The sequence below is a fragment of the Bos grunniens genome, chromosome 26 (assembly GCF_055505025.1).
Source record: "Bos grunniens cultivar Pamir isolate PY7600 chromosome 26, Bosgru_T2T1.0, whole genome shotgun sequence".
Classification (NCBI taxonomy): Eukaryota; Metazoa; Chordata; class Mammalia; order Artiodactyla; family Bovidae; genus Bos; species Bos grunniens.
The window spans coordinates 17017056-17039999 of NC_141190.1; the positions used below are offsets into that span (position 1 = coordinate 17017056).

The following is a 22944-nucleotide window of genomic DNA, read 5'->3' on the forward strand; positions in this document are numbered from 1 at the left end:
CAGGCTGAGTTTCAAATGCATGTGGCCAGGCTGTCTGGCCTCCGGAGTACATTTTCTCATTAAGAACTTTCTGACCTTGCAAATTACAAATACTACTACTCTGACGGTGCCGTCCACATAAGAGGCACTTGATTCACGGCGGCTATGTTTTTGAAAATGATCTCTGAGGTTTGTATCTCCCAGGCTGCAAAAAATATATGGAAGTTGCCCACAAAAGGCTCCCTGAAAATTCAGAGAAGGTATACACCCAAGGAGGCAGAGGGGAGCTGTAAGGGTGACCCCTTGAAAGCAAAGAAAGAGGATGGTAAGGGCAGGGGAGTAGTTAAATCACCAGCCAGTCTGTGTGTGTATGTATGTATGTATGTATGTATGTGTGTGTGTGTGTGTATATATATATATATATATATATATATATATATATATATGAAAAATCCCCTGTAAGGAAAATACCAAGCTCAAAAAAAAAAAAAAAAAAAAAATCCAAGCAAAAATTAAGTTAGGAGGTAAGGGGATCTAAACCAGGAGTCAGAGAGCCATGCAGCTTAAAAATAACCAACATAACCATTCATCACCCTGACTACATCAAAAACCACAGAACAAAGAAGAGAGCAAAGGGAACTGAGGGCATGAGAAAAACTCAGAAATACCTGTGACAGGTTTGTACTGGGTGCTTTATTAAGTGTCTCCGTTTTTTCTAAATCTGCCTCTAATTCTGTTTGGCAGAGGTTGAGATCAGTTTCTAGATTAGTCTGGTTCAAGAAAGAAAAGATGGGAAAGAGCGTTTTAGTTAGAAGGAAAGGCAGACAGCATGGAAGGTTACATTAGAAAAATGAGTTTGTTTAGTATCATACATTAATAAGGCAAAGATGGGCATGACTAAAATACAAGAGCTTACTAGAAATGAGTTAAAGGCAGGAAAACCGAGAATGCAGCATTAGGCAGAGAGAATATAAATCCTGTGGCAATCAGAGCTCCAAAACGCTACTCTACTTGCTAAAGAGAGGAACTACATATACCACAAAAACCTACCTTTGAGGAAATACCTATTTTTCTCTCTTTTCAGAGTATGGTGACTCTGACACATACTATATGTCAGTAGAATAAGTAATTGCTTTTAAAACCTCTACGTATTAGTATAAGTCTTAGAGACTTTGTTAAACTGTTTTATCACCAAGCCAAAAATGAAAAGTTATAATCAAGTTTTTTCAAAAAAAAAAAAAACCAGGGGAGGGGGGAGTAGGGGATTTATTAAAAGAAAAACACCCCACAACACACACACACTAGTCAGGCCAGAGCATACACACAGCCCGCAGGAGGAGCACAGCGGAATTACCTTTCTATCCTCTCTAGGAAGGATAGAGCAGTCTCCAGGAGTATAATCCCATATCTTTTTGGGAGGCTGACGGGAAGCAGAGGAGGAAATGAAGAAATGAGCATAAAGACATAAAGACAAACATGGAGACCGGCTCAAACAAAGAGGGGCAACACTAGGAGAACTGTCTCAACACAGAAAAGTGAACTAAAAACAGAAGGAGCAGGCACTCCGCCTCCTGAGGCTGCCTGGGGACCCCACAGAACTCTTGGGAGCTGGAAACGTGAAGTGGGGGGTTTGTTTCTACATCTAGATCTCAGGGAAATCACTGTTGGATACGAAATAATGAAAATTTAAATAGAACAAAGAAAAAGCATTAACACCAATTTGAATGAAAATAGAAACATTTCAATTCCACATTGTTCTTTTCCAACAAAGACGGACACTGTGAGCCTACACTTTGGAGGTAGTATTTCCCACTGTAAACTTTATCGTGTCTTCACAAATGTGTGAATTTGGAGATCTGACCAAGGGTCAGTAAATAGTGCTAAATGTGCTTTCTGTGATTTGTGGCAAGGAAATCCATGTACAAAATGGATGTTAAATGTTGTGCTGTATAATTAGACAATTTCATTAGATCATTTTTTTTAATCTTTTACAGTTTAACAAGACTTGATAACATTGCTGACGGTAGAGTCAGACCTTCCATCTCTCTTAGAAGAAAGAGTTTATACTTTGAATTTAAACAGTGAACTGTTAAGGTTATTTTCATTTTCTCCTTTCACTCTTCTTGTTAGAATGAGCTGCGTTCCCAAAGTAGCAATCTGCCAGGAGAACTGTTTTAAGGGGGATCCAGAGTGTGTGCACTTAGCTGCTTAGTTGTGTTCGACTCTTTGCAACTCCATGGACTGTAGCCCATCAGGCTCCTCTGTCCAGGAGGATTCTCCAGGCAAGAATACTGGAGTGGGTAGCCAAGCACTCCTCCAGGGGATCTTCCCAACCCAGGGATTGAACCCAGGTCTCCTGCATTGCAGGTAGATTCTTTACCATCTGAGCCACCAGGGAAGCCCAAGAATATTGGAGTGGGTAGACTATCCCTTCTCCAGGGAATCTTCCTGACCCAGGAATCGAACTGGGGTCTTCTGCATTGCAGGTGGATTCTTTACCAGCTGAGCTACCAGGGAAGCCCCAAGAGGGATCCAGAGGAGAGGACATCTGGAAGTTACAAGGTACATCTAAACCTGCAATCTCTTTCCCACTCTGTAAACCTTTTTCTTCTGCCTGCTTAGACTTGAAATTTCTTACACAATGACCTCTGAGGACACGAGTTCATTAGTAACTCCTATCATTCTGCACAAATTTCATCATAAACAACTCTATGGCAGCATTCAAATTAGTTTTACATTTCACCTTGAGCTTACTTACAGAAATCACATCAATTTTGTTGAAATTTTATGGGGGAGGGAGGAAGAAGAAAAAGCTGACACCCGGGCCCTTTGTAATGAATGTATAGATGAAAAGTAACCTGATTCCAAGGTGCCTTCACCACTAACATCAGCAGATCAGTAACGTGATCTCTGTACGCTTATATTCTGCAATTTGTTAAGTGTCACTGACAATTATCACTCATCTTTAAGCACTTAATACACTTGAATCTTATTGGGGATGGAGACTTTTTCAAGTCACTGATGGTAGCCCTACTCATTTACTTCCTGCAAAATATTAGACAGTGCTTACAAATAAAACTGGTTTTAAATCATCCTCCCTGAATGGTCCCTGAAGTCTTAAATCAGTGGATACTCTACAATTCGTTAGATCTAAAAGGTATCATAGTCAGGGTTTACTGAAGCTTCAGCTCACTAAATCAGGGTGGCTCTAAGCGAAGGGGCTGAGGAAAAAAGATGTGCAGGGTAAACATCTACAGTTCTGGCTGGCTTTACTGCTGGGAAGTGGGTGCTAGGTTCACGTGGAATAAAAAGGAGAAACGATGATCCACACGTTTTGACTGGAGTTTTAACTTCATTCTGCTCCCAAATGACTAAAAAACCCTCCAAAACAACTTCCATGGTTTATACCCCTTTTATTTCTATCTCTTACTCTTTAATGGCACAGAGCTGATTGGGGTAGGAGAAGTGAAGAGAAGAAAACAATTTCTCCCCATCACATCGTCCTCTCTGGGAGTACTATCCAGGTATCAATCTGGTTCAACCAGGTAACAAGCTCACCCTTATGCCTCACACCATAAGGACCTGTTCATCTCAATGCTATTCCTCAGGATATGGGCATTGATTAAGCTATTTTGGCAAGTCTTCAAAACTATCATCTTTTATGACTTTAAAAGACCTACACAAGAAGTAGTCGTCCCATTTAAGAAATCTAAGATCTATGTAAGGAACATTCTGGCTTCAGAGAAAATGGCATTTTGGAGAAAAGCATCTCTAAGTCTTTAAATAATTAAAAGTCAGTTGGGACAATAGGGTAGGAACACAAATTACAGGAAGGTCCCAGTACACAGATGGACTGTTTTCTCAATATTTGTCTGAATTGGCTGTGTGGTGTTCAGACTACCATTTCCCATGCTGCTGCTAAGTCGCTTCAGTCGTGTCCAACTCTGTGCGACCCCACAGATGGCAGCCCACCAGGCTCCCCCGTCCCTGGGATTCTCCAGGCAAGAACACTGGAGTGGGTTGCCATTTCCTTCTCCAGTGCATGAAAGTGAAAAGTGAAAGTGAAGTCGCTCAATTGTGTCTGACTCCTAGCGACCCCATGGACTGCAGCCTACCAGGCTCCTCCGTCCATGGGATTTTCCAGGCAAGAGTACTGGAGTGGGGTGCCATTGCCTTCTCTGACCATTTCCCATAGAAACAATTAATTCACTGAGCTATTCACAGAGCCTATCTAGGCACACTGTGACTGAAATGCTGTCAATTGCTAACAGAAAGAGTATTAATTACAATGACAGATTCAGTAAAACAATAAACCAGTCACAATTAACTAGAAAAAAATGGCTTCATAACTTTCCCTAAAAGTTAATATTTCAGTTAAACTAATTATTTGGCAAATGAGGAGATGGCTAGAAATTATAGATTCTCAACAGGGTTTAAAAAAATCAATGGCACAGGCTCCTTATTATCAACAATTTAATGCTATGACTTTCTCTTAATATTTGGCATTTTTTACTTTGTAATATAAATTAGTCTTGGTTTCCGCTGCCTCTAGGTGTTGTGCATGTGTGATGATTCCTCTTCTTTGACTTAAAATATAATGTTTAATTATAGCCTCACCAAAGACTTAAAATTCTGGTTTCCCTCAGGGGAAAAAAATACCTATAACTGGAGTTTATGAAAAATTGTTAGTTGTAGCTAATCCTGGATAATAAATGGGATTTTTGAAAAAAATAATAAAGCTAATATCACTTTCTTTCTCTGATGAAAGTATGGCATTATTATTCCATGTACTAATCATCGTCTCTTTTGGGGGGACGGGAGGAACACATTCCCAAAGGTTTTTTCTATTGTGACACAACTGAGCAGGTTTTAATAAAAAGAAAAAGGTTAGGATATTGCTAAAGTCTGCACGTGGAAAAGACTGTGGGAGGTCGACTTCATTGATGTGTGAATGGTGGACAGCAGAGAAAAAACAGACAGCAGAGAAGTGAGGTGTGCACCAAAGCTTCGGGGAGGGGAGGAGACTGGGCACACTTTGGGTTGGATGCATCCCTCGCTTCTAACCACTAGGTGGCACTGTTCATCCAAGGCTGCCTGGCAGATAGTAGGTGACAGAGAAGACGAGGTGACTGCCTGTTCCTACAAATGGAGTGTTTACAAGCCAGGTGCTCCTAACTCTGAAAATGCCTGAACATTCCAACAAACCTCATCATGGCCAAATCAAATGAGCCACTTCAGAGCACCAGCTAAATTTCTCTGTCTTCATCTTCATGAAAAGTATACTATGAAATTTAACATTTTCTTGAACTATAAAGTTATTGCTATCTACTAAAAAAAAAAAAAAAAAAACCCACAACTATTATTCTAAATCATGTGATTCAAATGCCAGATTCAATGCTTAAAGTCTCACATAAACATCTAATAAAATGTTTTATTTTTATACACTTAATCCCTCTACCTGTAAATTCTTTTTGCAGCTGTCATAATTGAGACTTTAAAGTAACTGAAATTTTAAAGTCAGTTTCCAGTCATGTCCAGTGGAAAAATGAGCTCAGTTCTCCCTTCTGTTTGATACTCCTTTGGGTGCAAGGCCAAGAAAATCCTCCCTGAAGCACCAAAAATCAATTTGTACCAAAGCCAACTCAGATACATCACAGGGAATTTGCAGGCTATTGGGCTGAATACTAAGTTTGCTAGAAATCCTAACTCTCATCTTATAATTTTGGGAAATAGTATCCCTACCTCATAGAGATCATTCCCTAAAAGTTGCCTGTAACAGGGTAGCATTCTCAGACCACCTGTGCACAGAAAGGCCCTTTTCCTTTTGCTTTGTCACTTCTCTTACATGTGTGTTTCTAAAATTTCTATTTAAAACAGGAACAATGTATATTTCTCAGTGTATATGCTTTTTCCTGCTTATCTTCAGCACACTGTGAAGCCTTTGTTCAAGGGACTGAACCGAAGCCTAATGCAATCTACAAGGTGTGTGATATTTGTTGCTAGTGGTGAGAGGTCCTAAGACAAGCAATGATTTAGCCGTGTCTCCCTGAAATCTTCTAGTAAGAAATACTTCCCAGAGCTCACTGTCCCTTCTTGGTGAAGTAAAGCAGTGGAAAGCTCACAGGTTGTAGTGAGAACAGACAATCCCACCACTGACAGCCAATGAAGCTGTTCCCCACTTCCTGAACTCTTTACAAACAGATCTGATTCTTTGGCAGCAAAAATGCATCAACAGCATTATTTAAAAAGGTGTCTATAACCACTGAAGCTATTAAACTTACCGGTTTCCCAAACTCCAATTCCGAAAAGAATTTATACCAAGGTTCATTCTTTAAATCTATCTCTTCTGGGCTTATATCCCGACTCTATAGGGGTTGGTGACAGGGAAATGGAAGAAAGAGAAGGATAACATTATGCAGAGATTACATAGGAACCGGCCAGTAGAGATGCAGTGGTTTCCAGAAATATATAGCACCTGCATTCAACAGCAGCAATCATTTTTTTTTTTTTTTACAGACATGAGCAAAATCAGGAGCTGAAACAGGCAGGAAAGGATGTGTTTATGAAAACAGGCACACTGAGGTAGGCAGCAGTGAAGGAATTGTTCATTGGTCTCCAGGCAGAGGGACGCATATGGAGAGCACTGTACCCCACGGCTGCCCTCTCAACACATCTGAACACGGGCATGACAGTTTTCCCTGGTAATTGTCAGAGTGGTGGGAGAAAAGAGAGCCCCTCTTTCCTCTTTCCAAAGAGCTAAGAGTTATAAGCAAATAACCCGGTGAACACACCAAACATTTAGCTATCTACGCCAGATGAGTAGAGCAAACACTTTTTATGGGCTAGTACAGTTTTAGTACTTATTTGCAAGGCTGTCTTCAGGTTTTCAAAAATCAACACCAAATACTGACAGTTTTATAAAAGCCAATTTGTTAATACTGCATCTTTAATGGCACATGAGTAGGTGAGAAACCAAGTCCCACACAGAGTAAAGTGAAAGATGATGTAAGTAAAAACAGAAGACACAAGTGAAAAAACATTTTAAACAAGCATCCATGGGGGATGAACACAGACAGATATACCTTGTGCTTTAAGAGATAAATGTTAAAGAACTCGGGGGAAAAAAAGGAAAAAGCTGAACAAGACAGATAACAGTACAACACGGGGGAGAAACTTCTGGGTTATGTTACAAAAATAAGTTAGCTTTCTCATTTTATACAGCTCTAAGAGGTAATGCACAGACTGATAATTTGATTGCTTGGGATTTCATGTTTCGTCAAATATTTATAAAGTTCTGGTACCTTGCTCTGTGGCAGAGCATATGTTTCTGGAAATAATTAGTTGGAAAATGAGTGTCTGGAAAGCAAATCAGTTTCCCTTTAATAAACTGGAGATATGATCACATCAGATGAAAGTGTTAGAGGCTCACACAACTTAATTCTTATGTGTATATGTTTCAAAAAATCTTAATAGTCACAAAAGAGAGAAATGGTGATATCCTGACAATATGAAATAGAAAATACACATTTTCCATTGAGATTGAAAACATCGTAAGAAACATCATGCCCTCGGGAACACAACATATAGAAAGGAAATCGCACGTCCTGTGGACACATCTCCAAGTGACTTCTTCACAAAGCAGTTAGTTGAAATGGCTTTTGCAGCTTGTTGAAATGGCTGTAAACTTTCTTAGCGACCTTCACCAGTCTCTAACATCCCTATAAGGATCTTTACTATTATTTCTACTTCTGCTTTAAACCAAGGAAGATCTGATAGATAACTTTTAACTGAGATTAACTGAATAGAAGTTAGTTGAAATCAAAGGAAGATATGTATTGAAACAGTCTGTCCTCTTGCATCCAGACTAAACCTTCTTCCAATTGTCTTTAGGGGCAGAGGAGCTTAAAATCTGGAGAATGTGTGTTCCATCTCAGTGGATTCTGTAATCCTGTAAATACTGGAATCTATATTCAGCGAAATGAGGTGCAATCCTGACAAGGACACCACCATTTAGGAGGGTCAGGTTAGACATGGGGACACCCTAGGTCCTTGTATGATGGGGCTTCATGAAACCTATTTCATGTTTATTACTTTAAAAGACTACTTACAAATTGCTCCCTGGGAATAATTTTGTTGTTTTTTTTTTTTTTTCCCCTATTTTTTCAAAATAAAATGTACCAACTTTTTCAGAAAACTGCCTGAATGTCCTGGTACTCAGTTCTGAAAGAATCAACCCATTTTATTGTCAAAGGTTGTTCACAGATTGTTTTATTACCAAGGTTAATGATGGGTTGAGAATTGAATCAGGAGGCATGTCAATCAGCTTGCACCCAGAGCAGCCAACCTTAGCCCTTGGAGCTGCCCAGCGAGAAAGCTAAAGAGGTAATAAATACCACGTTGCACTTGATTCTGCACTGATAACTCCTTTCTAGGTCCAAGCACAGAATGGACAAATAGGGGACTGTCCTTCCGGATGGAGAGCAGGCTGTCTGTTCTGGCAGGCAGAGCGGATTCCACAAAGCCAGGCTGAGGTCTCTGCGACAGGGAGCTATCTTTTCCCAGCTTGGCAAAATCCTCAGAAAAGGCAGGGGACTCATGAGGAAAATGCCTGATCGCTCAGAAGAATGGTTCTGCTGCTTGGACGGGAGCCGGAGACTAGCTTCAGACTGTAATTAAAGAATCTGAATGTGGCGTGTTCATTTACATGGCACTTTCTTATATTCACAGATCTTTTTCACCCACATTATCACATGAGTGACCCTCTCATTCAATGCTCCGGTGAGGCTGGCAGGCCAGATAATTCCATTTTACAGGTGAAAACACTGGTTGTTCAGAAAAGTTAAGTGATGCCCCCGGACATAAGGCAGTATCTGAATTTGAACTTGGAACTCAGAAACCTTTCAATTCCTAGTCCAGTGCTGCTTACATTTCTCATACTCCCCAGGAGAAGGGGGTAGAGCTGCTGAGTTTGAGGATGATACCAAGCTAACATAAGGGCATGTCACAGACTTGAAAAACCAGGAAGGAGACTGGTTTTTCAAGGTGACTCTGAACTGGGAAGAAACTAAGTTGGGTAAATCCCCATGTTTTACACTTTTAAATAAATATTGTGCTTGTAATAATGATTTTTACATTTGTCCTTCTCACATTATCCCTATGGGAGCAGGAACCCCAACATATAACCCAGGGCTTGGCACATAAATGTTATTCTACAAGCAGACCCTTGAACAACCTGGGCCTCAGGGATGCGTGCAGTTAAAAATCCTAGTATAATTTACTGGCCCTTAGTATCCAGGGTTCCTCCACATCCACAAACTCAACCAACTGCAGTCGTGCAGGGCTATAACATTTACTACTGAAAAGAATCCACAATTAGGTTGACTGTGCAGTTCAAACCTGTGTTGTTCAAGGGTCAACTGTACATATTTATTGAATTGAGCTGAGGTTCAGTTCTGTAAGGGACTTAGGAGGGAAGTATGTAAAAGGACCATAGCCTGAAAAAAACCTATTTCTGACAAAGCAGGGACCAACCAGTACCTCTCCAACTCCAAGACCAGAAGAGAAGAAAATGGGCCCATACTACAATAAGAGGGAGGCCAAACAGTAATAAACAACTTCATATGAGTTTGTCAAATAGCTCAACAGGTCACCACGGCTTTGAATCTCCTGCGAGTCTTCTGAAGGTAGCACAGTGTTTGTCTGGGACGCTGTGGGTTTGCTGCAGGGACAAGATGAATGCTAAGGCAATCTTCACAGCCTACCCGTCAGCCCTCTGTGCGAACAGGACAGATGTGCCTGTGAGGTCCCAGTTCAAACCGCCAGGCTTAAGCAGACCCAAGCACCTCCAGCTGGAAAAACACTGGGGGGAAATAGGGATTCTCCCCCATAGAAAAAGATGTGCCTTTCTGGGAGAAAATTTAGATTCTCTATCTGTCTCTAGTTAGTACACTTATTCACAGCTCACCACCACAAAAACGTGTGCGCATGCACAGGCGTGTGAGTGTGGTGGTGGTGGCTGGGGAAGAAGGGGCCCCTCAAATTCTGGCAAACCAAACACTGAAACCAAAAGGCAGGACTCACACTGAAACTCCCATTCCAACTTATCTGTTCGTGTGGCAAAAACAGCAGGAAGAAAAATTCAAAAATAAAGGACTGATTCCACCTCTGTGAAGAGCAGACTATGAAAAGATGAAGATTCTCTCTAAAATGAAAAACTACTCTTTGGGAAGAAACAGCTGGACAGCAATGTTCCTCTCCGGCCGGCCTTGGGTGTTATGTCCTAACTGGTTGGCCCAGGCCCTGGTACAGCCGGAGGGGCTTCCTGTGTGGGAACAGCCAGATGGTGCTTGACCATCCACAGGAACGGTCACCACAGCTCTCCAAAGTGGGGCCCGTGGGCAGAGTGAGCTACTTCTCAGGGTTTGGGAAAACAATATAAATGCTCCCAAGGACTATGATATGGAGGATACTGTGACCATTGTGGTATCGATGAGCACAAAACTACGGATTTGGGGGATTCCCCCCACCCCTCCAGTTTTGAGTAGTGGTCAAATTACTAGGAACCAAGGAAAGGAAGAGGAAACAAAGGAGAAATTAAGAGGAAAGCTTTCAGTAACAGCAATGACCATCTATGAATAATACTATCGCCAGAACAAAAGCACGCAGGGGCCTACAGAGTCTGGAAGCACGGAAGTGTACGGATACATGATGTATGTCCCTGGCTTGTTATTCAAGTATCAGGAACATACTCAAAGGACATAACTTTCTTTCTAGGAAGACCTGTGTGGAAGGTTACCTTCTGTGTTTAGTACCTTCTCACAGAGAGAGAACCTGCAGTGAAGGGAGGAGACAGAGGCAAAATTCTCTACTCCTCTCAGAACTTTTTGCTTAAAATAACTTTGGTGCACAGTAAATGCTGGAGAATGACAACTCTGAAGCATTTTGGTGAACTGTTGAACCTTTTTTCCTAACTAAAATTACTTACCCCTTTGTGCTTTTAAAGATGTCACCTTTGTATTTTAGTAAAAGTCAAATCAATTATTCCTTAAAAACATGTAGAGCAAAAGAGGCGGAGGGAGAAGAATTTGAACCCACATTTCAGGGGCCTTCTTATTCTGGACTCAGTGCGGTAACCGCATTTTAATGAGAATCAATCCCCAGCATGACAATTCCCTCCTGCTTGAAAGGCCGGAGGGCTGCAGGTTTATGGAGCCTTGGAGGTCCCTTTAACCATGATCAGAATTCTGAAACCAGCTTGTTCTAATGAAGGGTGAATAAAAGGAAGTGTGACGGGCAGATATGAAACTCATCAGTTTGTAAAAATTCTCCCTTGCCTTTACAGGGTGGTCTCCTATGCCCACACAGGCCATTCTCCCCACTGATAACTGCTTGGAGATGTGAACTTGTGTAGGGAACCACAAATCAGATGGAACATGCAATGTGTCCTCTCTACTGAACTTGTCAGAAAAGGAAGATCTAAAAGCCACAGTCTAACAGCCTGGGGCTGGTTTTCCCCCCAAGTAACATCATCATATTAATTATCTGGTTTTTAATGATGTACTTGTAACTTCAACAAAATGTATGCGTGTTCAAATAAGAGTCACCTCTAAAACTACAATTTTAGTCCGGTTAGTAATAAGCCTGATAAACGAATGGTTAGATGTTTTTAAAAAAAAAAGCAGCAAAGTCAACCTTTACACTAGCAGATTTAAAATTAGTGAAAACCATGCACAAAAAGAGCAACAAAGCCACAATGAGAGGATTCTTTCAATGCAGACTCTCAGCACTTATTTGGTGAACACCTGCCAAATGAAAAGGGTAAAAATACTTCATATTGTCACTGTCTTCTAAACAAAGCAAGTCTATCTCAAGGGAGAAAGAATGTAATCCAAGCGCACAATGCATCTGGATTAAAGAACTCGGGCAGGGTGAGACAAAAGCACTTTAATATGCACATTACCATCTTTTCGTTGGTCAGAACAGAGGACTTGCCCGGCTGATACTCGTAAATGCTTCTGGGCTCTGCGCGGTATTTTCTTGTATCCACTTTCTTATCTGGGGGCTCCCAGTCAGTCCTGTAGAAAGAAAATCCTATTAGAGCTATTCTCATGAAAATTGGCATCCGACAGTTCTGACGACTTTGGCCGACTGTAGTTTAATCAAGGAATTTTTATATCCGAGGCACAAAATGGGACTCTGCGCAAAGCGTTCAGTTGTGCTGGTTTCCTTCTTCAATTAACCAGTTAGATCCCTGTGTTTGCTTCACAAAAGGCTTGAGGTGTCCATACTCAAACCATGCACCGGGAAGCCGGGAGACAAGAAAGGGAAGAAAAGCAGCAGCTGCAGCTGTGAAGTGTTCTCTGGAAAAAATCCTTCACCTTGCTCTGCTCTCAGGGGCTTATCATCTCCCAGACATGCCTGTACTTCCCACTCAGGCTGGTGCAGTGAGAGAGAATGCAGGACCCAGAGCCAGGCAGCTGTGGTTCCAACCCTACTACAGTCCTTGCTAGCTGGCTCCTCTGGGCCAAGCACTCAGCCTCTACTGAACTGTTTACTCATCTGGTAAGTGCGGTTGTTACAAGGATTAATGAGACAGTATGTCTCAGCATGTAAATCACTTTGCAAAACACCAGGCCCACAGTAACCACTCTTTAAACACTTTGGTTTTGTTTTGTTTGTTTTTGGCCACACGGTGTGGCATGTGGGATCTTAGTTCTCTGATCAGGGATTGAACGTGCAACCTCTGCACTGGAAGCATGGAGTCTTCACCACTGAACTGCCATGGAAATTCAAAACGTTACTAGTTTTTATAACCATGTTCTTCTTCCCTATTCCACACCCTACCCTGGTAATCACCCAAGATGCAGCCTTTGGCACAGGTACTTAACCTGATCCAGTGGGGGATTTCAGAGGATACATGAAGCCTTGGAAATTACTTGCAAAATTTTCACGTAGGCACATAATTGCATTTTGCACTGTGATTATAATCAGTTTTTCCTGCAAGGCTACAAACTTCTTGAAGTCATGGACAATGATTTATGTGTGCAATGTGCCTACATAGCATCTTCTTCAATCGCACACAGAATGCACCCAGCAGATGCTTAATGAATACACTTGTAAGGATTTGCAGGTACACCCAGCCTTCCTCTCAGATTAGTTATCAAACTCTGAGGCAGATGTCATATACATATATGTGGGATTTCAAAAATAGCCATTCATTTGTCATGAAGATGGAAAAAGTTTGGAGGTATGAAACTGTGTGTATTTAAAGAGAAAATAATTTTGTTTAGCCAGAACCAATTTTGGGTTGAGAAGTGTTAGAAGATGGAGCTGGGAGATGCCTGGGACACTGGTCCAGATACCCTGGAGGCTGCTCCCAAGGGCATGCTGCTGCTGCTAAGTCGCTTCAGTCGTGTCCGACTCTGTGAGACCCCATAGATGGCAGCCCACGTCCCTGGGATTCTCCAGGCAAGAACACTGGAGTGGGTTGCCATTTCCTTCTTCATTGCATGAAAGTGAAAAGTGAAAGTGAAGTTGCTCAGTCGTGTCTGACTCTTAACGACCCCATGGACTGCAGCCCAAGAGGGTCCTCCGTCCATGGGATTTTCCAGGCAAGAGTACTGGAGTGGGGTGCCGTTGCCTTCTCCGCCCAAGGGCGTAAGACTCAGAAAAAGACAACTGGGTCATTTAGTGTGGGCATTAAGAGATGACAAATATCATTTCAACCGTCAAGCCTTATGTTTTGATAGTGTGTTGAATAAATAAAGAGATACTAAAAAGTGTCGGAGAAGACGATGGCACCACACTCCAGTACTCTTGCCTGGAAAATCCCATGGACGGAGGAGCCTGGTAGGCTGCAGTCCATGGGGTCGCTGGGAGTCGAACACGACTGAGTGACTTCACTTTCACTTTTCACTTTCATGCATTGGAGAAGGAAATGGCAACCCACTCCAGTGTTCTTGCCTGGAGAATCCCAGGGACGGGGGAGCCTGGTGGGCTGCCATCTATGGGGTCGCACAGAGTTGGACACGACTGAAGCAACTTAGCAGCAGCAGCAGCAAACAGTGTAGCTTCATTTTAAAATTATATTCTCTGCTGTGGGCCCCATCAGTATGTATAGAGAGTATTAAAACACATGACAAATCTTATAGTTCAAGATTCCTCTTGTGAAGACGGAAAGAGTGATGATAATTATTGTCAACATTATTTAAGCCCGTCTGATAAGCCAGGACTACAGGATATGTTACATGCATTATCTTGTGTTATCCTTGCAGTATCCCGAGGAATGTAACATGTTTCCCCATTTTACAGATGAGAACATTGACAGTCAAAAAAATAAATCACTGCTAATAAGTGATAGAGCAGGGATTCGAACTCAGGTCTGCTTGACGCCTGGCTCCAACGCTGCCTGACTCAGAGAAAGAGATTGTGTATTAGAGCCTAAAATCATGGAGCTGATGAGAACACTTACCTCTCTGGGCTTGATTTTAGCGAGGAAGAGCGGGTCGGGAGGGGAAGTGTGGCCGACCTCTTAACTACCTTCTCACCATCAATGCAGCTCATCTCACTTTTTGAGCGAGGCACAGAAAGGGGAGATTTTGCTGGAGAAGGAAAAAGCGGGTGCAAAAGACTTTTAAAATGGATGAAAACAGGAAGATCCTTCCCTCGTCCACCACCCTCCCTTCCACCCCCACAACCAAGAAATTCTAAGCCACTTACTGTCTTCAGAAAAGGAGTATCGAGGAGAGTACAGATCTGAGTCATCATCTAGTGAACAAAACGAAACGTAATCAGGAGACATCCGGCTCAGGTAAGAGAACTGCGTGACAAGTCCCCCCACTGCCACCATCCTGCACCGACCGTTGTCCAGCCACACCCGGGAGCCCAGAGGACAGAGGAGGAACCAAGCACCAGAAGCTACACCATGGCAAACCACACAGTTCAGAGCTGGGTTTGGAGAACCCACCCAACCGAAGAGACCTGTAGTCAGAAAGGTACACTCACAAATCCTGGGGGAGGACTGCCCCTGACACCCAGAAATGCATGGGGACAATGAGCCAAAGGTCCTCTCGAGAGAATTCCCACAAGCAAAGCTGGTCCCCAGCCTGGCCGAGTGGGAAACAGGCTGAGATGGATGCCTGCATGTTGGCGCTGTCTCTGGTCTATGCTGCTGAGTTTCAGAGTCCCCAGGCCTGCCCGGTGGGATGGGGAGGCCCCAGGTGTGGTCTCTAGCTGCCTGGCTCAGCTGTGACCCATTTCATATGCTACGGTCCCATATACTGAGTTGGCCCCAAAGTTCGTTCTATTTCTTCCATAACAGCTTATGGGAAAACCTGAATGAACTCTGAGGCCAACTCAAAACAAAATCGTTTAGCAAAGTGGTAGTGCAGCTAAGAAAACAGCTTGAGAAACCCCTTGTCATCATTTGTTTTGATTCCACTGTAAACGAGTCCCTCAAATAGCCTTCCTTCTTGGAACCCCACACGCCCTCAGCAGATCCTCACATAATCTGCTCTGCAGAAGTGCCACTCGGGGTCAGTGTCTAAATTGTAACTCTGGATCGAGTCAAACTCAACCGGGTTTCTGTAGTGGGAGATGGCTCTCCTAGGGCGGGGGTGGGGTGGGGTGTGTGTGCATCTGTTAAGTCACTTCAGCCATAACCAATTCCCTACGACTCTATGGACTTTAGCCCACCAGGCTCCTCTGTCCATGGAATTCTACAGGTAAGAATACTGGAGTGGGTTGCCATGCCCTCTTCCAGGGGATCCTTCTGACCCAGGGACTCAACCCGTATCTCTTACGTCTCCTGCATTGGCAGGTGGGTTCTTTACCACTAGTGCCACTGTAAGCACAGGTCTCTAAATAAGCGGAACACCGACCCGGGCACCAAGACTTGCAGAATCAAGACTTGAACCCTTCGTGGACATGGCTGCGTGGAACTAAAAACGAGACCACAGGTACTCTCACTGGAACAGGTTTGTCAGCTGGGACTGCCCTGGAAACCCAGGATATATCCGTGATGACCCCTCCAAAGCATTTCTCCAACAAGAGTTAGGCTGAAATAGCCTCTTATGTTTTCTAATAGCTCACTAACCTGAATTCAGAATTCATGAATGTGGAATAAAGACCCAACTCCTCTTAAAATCGGTATAGCTTTACATAACACAGCATGCAAACTAGCTTGCAAAGACAAGTCAGAGAACCCCATGTAATGTGTTGATGGTCAGTCCTTGTCTCCATGTTGTTTTAAGCTTCAGAGCAGAAAAGGCCAGAATATTTTATAAAATGTACTAAAGCTAACACTGCTATTCTTTCCAGTATTATTCAAAAACAGGATCTCTATCTCCCTTTCTACCTCCCCTCTCCTCTCCCTATTGTATCTGCCCCGGGTTTTCCAGCTCCAAAAATGGAAAGGTTTTGGATACTGAGACATCTTTTCTCCTCCCTCCCTTCCTCCTTTTTGCTTTGATATTGGCTAATTCTTATCCTTAAAGTTGAACAGAGCTTAAGGTTCTTCTACCAATATAGCTATGCCTTTCCCTGCTATAAACTGAACATGAGAGCTTATTTAACTTTTGAAAATAGGGCAGAAGAGATAAAGTGGGATCCAGAAATAGATGTTTCAGAGTACTCTTCTGAAGACTTCTGTGTTGCCTGCTTTTGTTTGTTTTGCTGCTTTTGTTTTTCAATAGAGCTTCTGATTATTATACAGATAAGATACCACAGCACCAAAGAAAACTAAAAATTAGCTTTGATTGTAGTGATTTGATTGGAAAAATGGTGCCTGCCAAATGAGAAATTAGCTTAGTTAGGAACCAATGTAGGTATTGTTTAAAATCCAGCCTAGCATTCTAGCTCAAAACCCTGTCTCTCTTTGAATCAGGGAGAAGTTACAACCTAGCAGCAGATGGTAAGGTGAGGGTTAATTTATAACTATTATCTGGTTCTTAAGGTAAAAGCAGAGTTTTCATGGGGGAAAAACAGCACTTAAATATTCAAGGTTTTTTCTTTTTTTTTAATTCTCAGCTTTTTAAAGATTTTTGCTCCCTAGAGCTTTCTAATGTGGAATTCTAGAACACCCGTTAAAAGAAAATGAGAAATAGTTCTGAGGTGGAAAAAAAAAAATAAAAACAGAAAACGCATGGCTGGGGGAGTTAATCTGTGTATTTTGAAAGTTTGAAAACGGAGGAAGGGGATTTCCCCGGTGGTCCAGCAGTTAGGACTCAGTGTTCTCGTTGCCAAGGCCCCGGGTTCAATGCCTGGCCAGGTGACTAAAATCCCACAAGCCGCACAGCAAGGCCGGAAAGAGAAGTAGGAAAGAAGAGGCGTGGAAGGGGGTGAAGACAAGAGAGAAGTCTGAATGCCTGAACATTCTTAAAGCAATTTCTTTATCTGGTGTAAGTGGAAAAAGAAATCTCTTCCATCTCAAGCTAGCACAGGGCAGGGGCATCTCCATGAACAAGCTTTTCATTTTTCCCAGTGTCCATGGGATCCACCTCTGACATGTGGATTTCAGTTCACTGACTTTCAGGCGGGCAAACTCAAGTTGCCCAGGGGGTGCATAATTTATTCCTTGAATTTTTGTCTTGCAAATCTAATGGAAGCAAACTTTACGTATGTTTACAAATAAAAATAATAGCTGCTCCCATTATTAAGTGCCTAATAGTAACTGGTCATTTACTAATATTGCCTCACTCAATCCTTGGAAAAACTCCTGGAGGTATGTAAGTATATATCTCAGAGACAAGGAAATTAGGGCCCAGGGAGGTTATGAAAATTTGCCCCTAGCACAGTGTGGAAGACAAAGCAAGAATGTATTCAGGTCTTTCCAACCCCACTTCCCTACCTCTGCCCAGCCCCACCTGCCTGACTCCAGGGAGAACTGTAGCTATTCCACTGTAATAGAATAGGCTCTTTATTGGGGAGGAGGCAGGGGAGGGTGTTGTGAAAGTCAAACACTGCAGTCCTGGCCTGGATGACTTCTAGCCCTGGAGGCCTTTGCTCTTATATTTTCCACATTACCCCTTCCCTGGTGACACTTAAGCAAGTTTTTGAGTTACCCCACGACCCGGCCAGCTTTCTTCCTGCTCTTCTGTATGGAAATGGGTAAAACTGAGTCACGCTTGCTACATCTTCCACTTGCTGCTTCTTGTACCTTCTCCTGGCAGGCTACGTCTATGCTGGGACAGATGGGGATAAGGTTCACCATTTCTATACACCGGAGCCAGCCAAATGTGTGTGTGTTTAACCATAGTCAAGACGCACTAAACAAAAGAGCCAGCCAAATGTGTGTGTATTTAACCATGGGGTCGCTAGGAGTCGGACACGACTGAGCAACTTCACTTTCCCTTTTCACTTTCATGCATTGGAGAAGGAAATGGCAACCCGCTCCAGTGTTCTTTCCTAGAGAATCCCAGGGACGGGGGAGCCTGGTGGGCTGCCGTCTATGGGGTCTCACAGAGTCGGACACGACTGAAGTGACTTAGCAGTAGCAGGACACTAAACGAAATGTTTCTCCAGTTGTTTATGAACACAGATATTGTCTATGCGTGAAATCCTGCTTTTACTATTTCTCCAAGAGTCCTTTCAAAGAAAGTCCCAGTGGGCTCAGTGGAGCTGGATCTTGTGATTCCTGCTGGTGGTGGAGCCACACGCTGTGTGCCCTAGAGCCCCAAGCAGCAAGCATCAAATCTTGGCAGCGACACCAGAACTCCCTGTGCCAGTGACTTGCAGAAAATTCTAACAGTATTTACTGGGTGTGAACAACTCACCCCAGGGCCCTGAAGACCCCTGCTGGGCTAAGATGTTTACACACCAATGATTTCCCTTTGGCAGTGTCCTTGGAGGTTCCATTTGGGGATAGCTACTCTCCTAAAACTGCCAGGAGGCACATAACTGGCTTTTCAACCACAGTACTTTAAATAGACTAAAAAAGATTTCCTCTGTTTATTTTTTTAAGATTTTATAATAATCTCAAAGACACTGGAGAAAATGCTGGTTGTTCTATTAAAAAAAGTATGTAATTGACCAAATTGAGAGGATGGGCAAAAAGCACTATTTGCATAATCGCTTGCCTATATCAGTTAAATTTCAATTTTATGCATTTGTTAGGCTTTAAACTTAAAATTATTTTTCCAATTATCAGTGGTTCATTTTTAACTCAATCTTTTCCCACAGCTCACGTTAATTCTTTTTCCTGCTTTACCCCACTTAAGAGGAAGGAGAAAGGGGTCAAGATAGACACAATGCACCCATCCAACAAACAAAAATGGTCAAAGAAAAGCGTACACAGAGGCAGGTATACAGTCTGGGTGGGATTCAGGAGGAAGAATAAGAAAAAGGAGGAGTGGGGCAGGATGGTCAGGAAGAGTACAGGGGGCTCGGGAAAGAGCCCCAAAGCTGCCTATGCTCTGACTGCATGTGAGCGTGCGAAGTGACTTCAGTCGTGTCTGACTCTTTGCGACCTTATGGACTGTAGCCCGCCAGGCTCCTCTGTCCATGAGGTTCTCCAGGTAAGAATACTGGAGTGGGTTGCCATGTCCTCCTCCAGAGGATCTTCCTGACCAGGAATCAAACCCGTGTCTCTTAGATTTCCTGCATTGGCAGGCAAGTTCTTTACCACTAGCACCATCTGGAAAGACCCAAGTTCTGGTTAGACACAATCAAATTTTAAATAATGAAAAAAGAAAAAAAAAAAAAGATCAATATAGGATGCAGAGTAGCTACAGAAGACAAACTTAGAAAACAAAAAATTGAATGCAAAGGAGTAAAGAGAATGAGGTGGAACAGGACAGGAGGGGAGACACCAAGAGTCTGGGAGGGCCAGAGGGCTAGAAGACGACTCACCGGCCTCATCTCCTAAGGCATTCGTTCCTCCCTTGAAGATGGAAAGGGACTAACGGTTACCTCGCTCCGCTAGCTCACAGGTCAGACTTCTGCACTTACTCAGTGGAGGCCTTCTGGGCAGCTCTGGTTAGGGGACAAAGGTGACCGCTGCGAGCACTCAGCTCCGCCTCTGGGCAGTACTCGCTGGGGCTTGGGCAGAGGATCCTGGCCAGCCAGCCTCACAACAGAACCATTTGCTTGAACTCAAGCAAAATAAGGCTATCCTAAGAAATGCTGAAAGGCCAGTGGAGGATTATTTTAACTCAGATATAGATATGACTAAGAAAATAAGCCTCCTAAATCCTTGCCTGAATGCATCCTCATCTAGGAATGGGGAAAAGGTCAGTGAGATGGACGACTATGACGTGACGCATCCCCACAACCTGAGGATGCCTTGGGGTGGGGTCTGGAGTCACTTCACCAGGAGATGGCAGTGACCATCAGCCTGACAGCCTGAAGACGCATCCACAAGCAAGGGGAAAACATTGGTCTCTGGGACTTCACCCTTGGCTGGTATGACAGCCCTTACCCTGACATGGTCAGACGGGTTCTCACTGGCCATGGACCACATGGTAACACTCCAGTTACTTGGTTTTGCTTATCAGGAGGCATCATTTGAAAATATCTCCCATCTTCTTGACGTGAAGCATGTCAAGAAAGCCAACATCATCTGGCTACGTTCAGAGCAGACAGGCTAGTTCTTCTCAATCTGTATTCCTCACTCTCATTCTGTATTCAAATCCCCCAAACTGCACTGGCGAGTATCTGCTTCCTTTTGTGGAGGATGGAAAAGGGGGAGGGGGTCCTCCTCCACTGCAGTGGTCCCCAGTTCTGACCACGTGACAAATCACTTGGGGAGCTCTCCTAACCTCATATTCCCAGACACCACCCCTGGAGTTGCTGGCTCAGCTAAGTGGAGCATGACTAAGAAGCAGGCCAGTTGGATGCCTGAGTTAGGCATCAGAGAGTCCTGGCGAAGGGGACAGCCAAGAACACAGAGTGCAACAGGAAAGGGAAAGGAATCCGCAGAGTAAATAAACACCCATGTCTGGGGGGCCCCAGAGACCTGGGTTGAATCCTCACTCTGCCACCTGCCGTGAGATCTTTCACAAATTACTTAACCTTTCTGAGCCTCAGGCCCTCACAAACATGAGGACTTACCTCAAGGAGCTGTTGGGAGGATGAATATGAGATAACAATTGTGATGCAGCCAGCATGCAGCCTTGTATTCAGTAAGTGAAAACGGAAGTGTTAGTTGCTCAGTCATGTCCAGCAATTTGCGACCCCAAGGACTGTAGCCTGCCAGGCTCCTTTATCCGTGGGGATTCTCCAGGCAAGAATACTAGAGTGGGTTGCCAGTGCCTTCTCCAAGGGATCTTCCCGACCCAAAGATCGAACCCAGGTCTCCCACAGTGCAGGCAGATTCTTTTACAGTGTGACCCAGGGAAGGGCTCAATAAATGGCAGTGGCAGCAGTTACTGCGGTGGTTGTGTTATTATTATTATTAATAGGATTATGAATGTGAGATGCAGAGGTGCTGGCCACCACACTGCTGTTTCCTAAAGCAGGAGGCAGTGGTGGGGCTTCTGAAGTGGTTTCTCTACATCATGTTCCTGTGGCTCCGCTTCAGAAGGAAAATGCGGGCAGGATGTCCAAAGACTCAGTCTAGCAGACCCTCTGTGGTCTGGGTAGTGCTGGCTCTGGTCTCTGTCAACATTCCCTCTCTCCGCTCTCACAATCAAAAGACCTGGTAGCATCTCAGATGCTAGGAAAGGATATGTGCCTTTAAGAGAGAGTGTAGGCTGCATGCTTAGTCATATCCTCCGACTTTTTGTGACCCCACGGACTCTCTTTGTGACCGCGTGGACTGTAGTCCACCAGGTTCCTCTGTCCATGGGATTCTCCAGGCAAGAATACTGGAGTGGGTTGCGAATTCCTTTTCTAGGGAATTTCCCTACCCAGGGACTTAATCCAGGTCTTTTGCATCTCCTACACTGGTAGGCAGATTCTTTACTACTAAGCCACCTGGGAAGCCCTTTAAGGGAGAGGCTGGATGGTAGGTAATTCATAGACAAGTAGCTCTTAGGCAGGGGAGTGTGGGTCAGGTGAAGGTTTAAAAGAAAAGGGAAGTAAAACTCATTTGCTTATTAGCCTTACTTCAGGGTTATTCCCAAAGGATTTCTGGTAAATTATTTTTATTTTTGTAAGCTTTCTAGGGACCAGGCTATTACAGAGAAATTATAAGAAATAAGTCTCCTGAATTCATTCTACTCTTCCCAAACTTCCCAGCCTCAATCCCTCCCAGCTACCCCCTTGAAATAAGGAATGTAACATTGCTCCTTTCCCATACAGTGGTCTGAAAGATTAGCAAATGATTACAAGTGACTGCTCCTTGTTGGGACTTATGGCTTTTTAAAAGCACATTTTAAATCTCATTGATTAAGACATGATGATTCTACTTATCTTCTGAAAAGTCCAGCCAGAAGTTTACTTTTTCACTCTAGCTTAAGGGAAGGAGGAGGTGGCTAAGCTTGACATAAACTTTCACATAGTTCTTTACTATTTTGGAGAATCAGCTTTGAGACACTTAGAAATGTCTTTTATACTGTATAATCAACTAGAATTTAGAAAAAAAGCAGTAGCCCTTAGGCTAGGTTTTGATAGGTTTATTGCAAATAATTCTAGTTTCAAATTCTGCATTCAAACAAAACAAAAAAAAGCAGCAACAGTCTTCTTCCCTCAGGGGACAGACTCAGAATGACAGCTCACATTTCTCAGTAAATCTATTTTTTAAATGTTTGTTTAAAAAGGCTGCCCTTGTGGCTCAGCTGGTAAAGAATTCTCCTGCAAAGCAGGAGACCTGGGTTCGAACCCTGGGTTGGGAAGAGCCCCTGGAGAAGGGAAAGGCTCCAGTATTCTGGCCTGGAGAATTCCATGGACTGGATAGTCCATGAGGTCACAAAGAATTGGACACGACTGAGCGATTTACAGTTTCAATGCTCATTAAAATCCATGGGTAGAGCCTGCCTTGGTTAGGCGCTGTGCTGTGCTAAGTCGCTTCAGTCGTGTTGACTCTTTGTG

At 43.4% G+C, this 22944-nt stretch overlaps 1 protein-coding gene across 50 annotated transcripts in view; it reads right to left on the bottom strand.

The window, feature by feature from the left end:
• SORBS1 (sorbin and SH3 domain containing 1) overlaps positions 1–22944 on the bottom strand; it is a 234363-nt gene that overhangs the window by 47995 nt on the left and 163424 nt on the right. For 46 of the 50 annotated variants that reach the window (XM_086378811.1, XM_086378829.1, XM_086378844.1 and 43 more), the window contains 6 exons: positions 14698–14745; positions 14450–14579; positions 11939–12053; positions 6261–6344; positions 1334–1399; positions 648–749 (listed from right to left, as the gene is read on the bottom strand). In XM_086378811.1, coding sequence (XP_086234937.1) covers positions 648–749; positions 1334–1399; positions 6261–6344; positions 11939–12053; positions 14450–14579; positions 14698–14745 — 545 coding nt within the window. The remainder of the gene's footprint in view (positions 1–647; positions 750–1333; positions 1400–6260; positions 6345–11938; positions 12054–14449; positions 14580–14697; positions 14746–22944) is intronic. The other 4 variants (XM_086378851.1, XM_086378820.1, XM_086378835.1 and 1 more) reach the window with 2 other exon arrangements.